This window comes from Alligator sinensis, unplaced genomic scaffold (genome assembly GCF_000455745.1).
Source record: "Alligator sinensis unplaced genomic scaffold, ASM45574v1 scaffold188_1, whole genome shotgun sequence".
Taxonomy (NCBI): Eukaryota; Metazoa; Chordata; order Crocodylia; family Alligatoridae; genus Alligator; species Alligator sinensis.
In genome coordinates this window covers 3580750-3583225 of record NW_005841903.1, presented here as the reverse complement: position 1 = coordinate 3583225, position 2476 = coordinate 3580750, and the positions used below count along the sequence as shown (strand labels likewise).

Here is a 2476-nt window from a genome sequence, read left to right as displayed (position 1 = left end):
CTCGGGCCCGAGGCAGCCTCCGGGCAGCGCGCTCCTGGGTCAACCTGCCAGCAGGGAGCAGCCCTTCTGCCCTCAGCGCCAGGCACCGCGGCTGCTGCTGGGTGGGGGCAGGGGCGGATTTGCACTTTATAGATTAACTCAAACGAGAGATGTTTGGGTATCGATATCTATACTTCTATATCTCTCCCTATACCTATTTCTATACAGAGTGCAAGGTTTTGTGAGCCAACGGACACTTCCTCGGCAGCCATGCCCCTTTGAATTGCCCGGGGTGCGCAGGCCGAGGCCGCGTGGAGGGGAACGCTGGACCGTAGACAGGGAAATGCAGCGCACGTCTTGAGCAGCCCGCCTGCTGTACTGGGGCAGACCAGCTGCCCATCTAGCCCGGTAGCCCGTCTGGGACAGTGGCAGAAGTGGATGCTATAGAGCAGCGGTTCTCAACCGTTTTTGTACCAGGACCTATTTGTAAACCCCAATGGCCAGCCTGTGAGGGAAAAGCCACCATTTCCCAGTTTTCTCCTTTACCGAAGAATCCGTTTTTGAAGTTTGTTGATCCATTTTTTAAGTTTCTTCACAATCCTGTCATATATATTCGCAACCCACAGATTGAGAAACGTTGCTATAGAGGGAATGACCCGAACCAGATATGTCCTCGACTCCGTACCATCCCTGCATCCACCGTGCATCGGGTTAGAGGTGCCACATTGCTCCATAGCCAATGGCAGATCTCACATGGGAATGGATGCAGTCCCTTTCTGAACCTGGACGTGATCCCTGCCTCCACCCCCTCCTGTAGCAATGAATCCCACCAGACAAGTGTATGTTGCAAAATAAAAGTACTGCTCCTGTTAGTTTTACACCTGCCACCTACTCCTGTCAGCGGGTGCCCCAGGTCTAGTGCTCTGGGACTTGGGGACCAGCAATTCCCTGTTCCCTTAGTCCAGACCCTTCAGGATTTCAGAGACCCCTCAGCCCCCTCCCTCCCTCGCTCCCAAGCTGAAGAGCCCTTTTAGTCTCTTCTGGTCTGTCTGGCAATTGCTGTTCATTTTGGCTGCCCTTGTGTTGCACAAATTGCTAGTTTCGTGCCCCTGGAGGCTAATCCAATTTACCTCAAGGAGAGAGTCACACAAGCAGGCTGGGTCCAACTCGAGTTTATTGTTTGCAAACAAGTTCGACAGACGAGCTCACTTGCTCAAAGCAAAGTCGACCCCGAGCCGTGCCCGAGGTTCCATTTTTATAGCTAACATGAACAAAAGATTCCAACGTGGTAATATGTGATTGGTTATATTTTTCTGCAAAGTTTGGTACATACGTAGTCCTAAAACGGAACTGCGGCAAAAAGGCCTGCCACATGTGCAGTTCTGAACTGTGTGCCCCTTAGTAACCTTGTGTTTTGGTGTAACTCTAGGGTAATGAGCGTGTATGATGTTTACAAAATGTATGTGCTCTAATAAGAAACCTTGAGACTTATCTCAAAGCGAGTGTTGCCTAGACTGTTTCTTATTATGACACTGCTTATCTACTGCAGGAGGAAAGAAGAAACATCTCACAGTTCAGCTATGAGGCCCTGTATAGTGAGAAGAAGGGATCACGATACATTTTTACCACACTTGTCTTGTGCCTTTTCTAATTCCACGACACCCTCCTGGGGACCAGACCTGCCCACGTATTAAAGCTGTGGATGTCTTTTGAAGTGAAATCTTAATGTGCCCAGACTCTGGACCATCAAGAAGAAATTTTTCTATTTTATTGTTTAATGTTCTGTGTTCCAAGCCAAATGAGCCAAAACAAATCCCAAATCCAAGAGTCAGTCCAGACCCATAAGTGGCCCTACTACCGGCAAGCATCCTCCATCCCCACCCCCACCCGGGGCTTCAGATGTTTCCAAAACGTTTGGTGGGTGTCCTACTTCCAGGCCCAAGCCAAGAACTAGAGATTTGAGGAGCAGCCCCTTCATGCCCGGCCTGAGCACAGCTCCCCCTGCTCTCCAGCATCGACTTGTGCACAGCCTCGGCACTGGTTTGGCCTCTCCCTGCTGGAGAGGATTAATGTTGCCTAAAGGGAAATGAGAAGCCTCACGACAAGTGGGACAGGACTGTTATAGAGACAAACACCAAGGGCACCCCCACCTCCCCCTCTGCCCTCTCTCACACCAAGGACAGTGCAAACACCAAAGGCACCCCCACCTCCACCTCCCTCTCTGCTCCCAACCACAGTATTTTCAGTCAGGCACTACCACCGCCGCCTCACTGTGCCGCTTTCACTCAGGCAGTGTAGTAGATGCCCCGGGCGAGGCCCGGCCTCGCAAAGCCCCACGCGCCGGCTTATGATTGGCTGCGCCGCAGCCCTTCCTTCTTTCTCAGCTGCCAGGAGTGGAGGCTGTCGCGATGGTGAGCGCTCGCGAGCCCGCGGTTCCATCCGCCCCGGGCCGGCGCCATCCCGCCCCGACCCGCGACCCCGCTCGCGCATTGGGTCC

General features: G+C 52.9%; 1 protein-coding gene across 5 annotated transcripts in view; it reads left to right on the top strand.

Moving 5' to 3' along the window:
- The first annotated feature begins 2264 nt into the window (after window positions 1–2264).
- The window catches only part of RPS24 (ribosomal protein S24), an 8135-nt gene continuing 7923 nt past the window's right edge, over window positions 2265–2476 (top strand). For 3 of the 5 annotated variants that reach the window (XR_003092797.1, XR_003092796.1, XM_006018485.3), the window contains exon 1: window positions 2266–2390. Coding sequence is in view for 3 of the 5 variants with exons in the window: in XM_006018485.3 (XP_006018547.1) it covers window positions 2388–2390 (3 nt within the window). In the remaining 2 variants the exon portion in view is untranslated. Of the gene's footprint in view, window positions 2391–2476 lie in introns of all 5 variants that reach the window. The other 2 variants (XM_025197721.1, XM_006018484.3) reach the window with 2 other exon arrangements.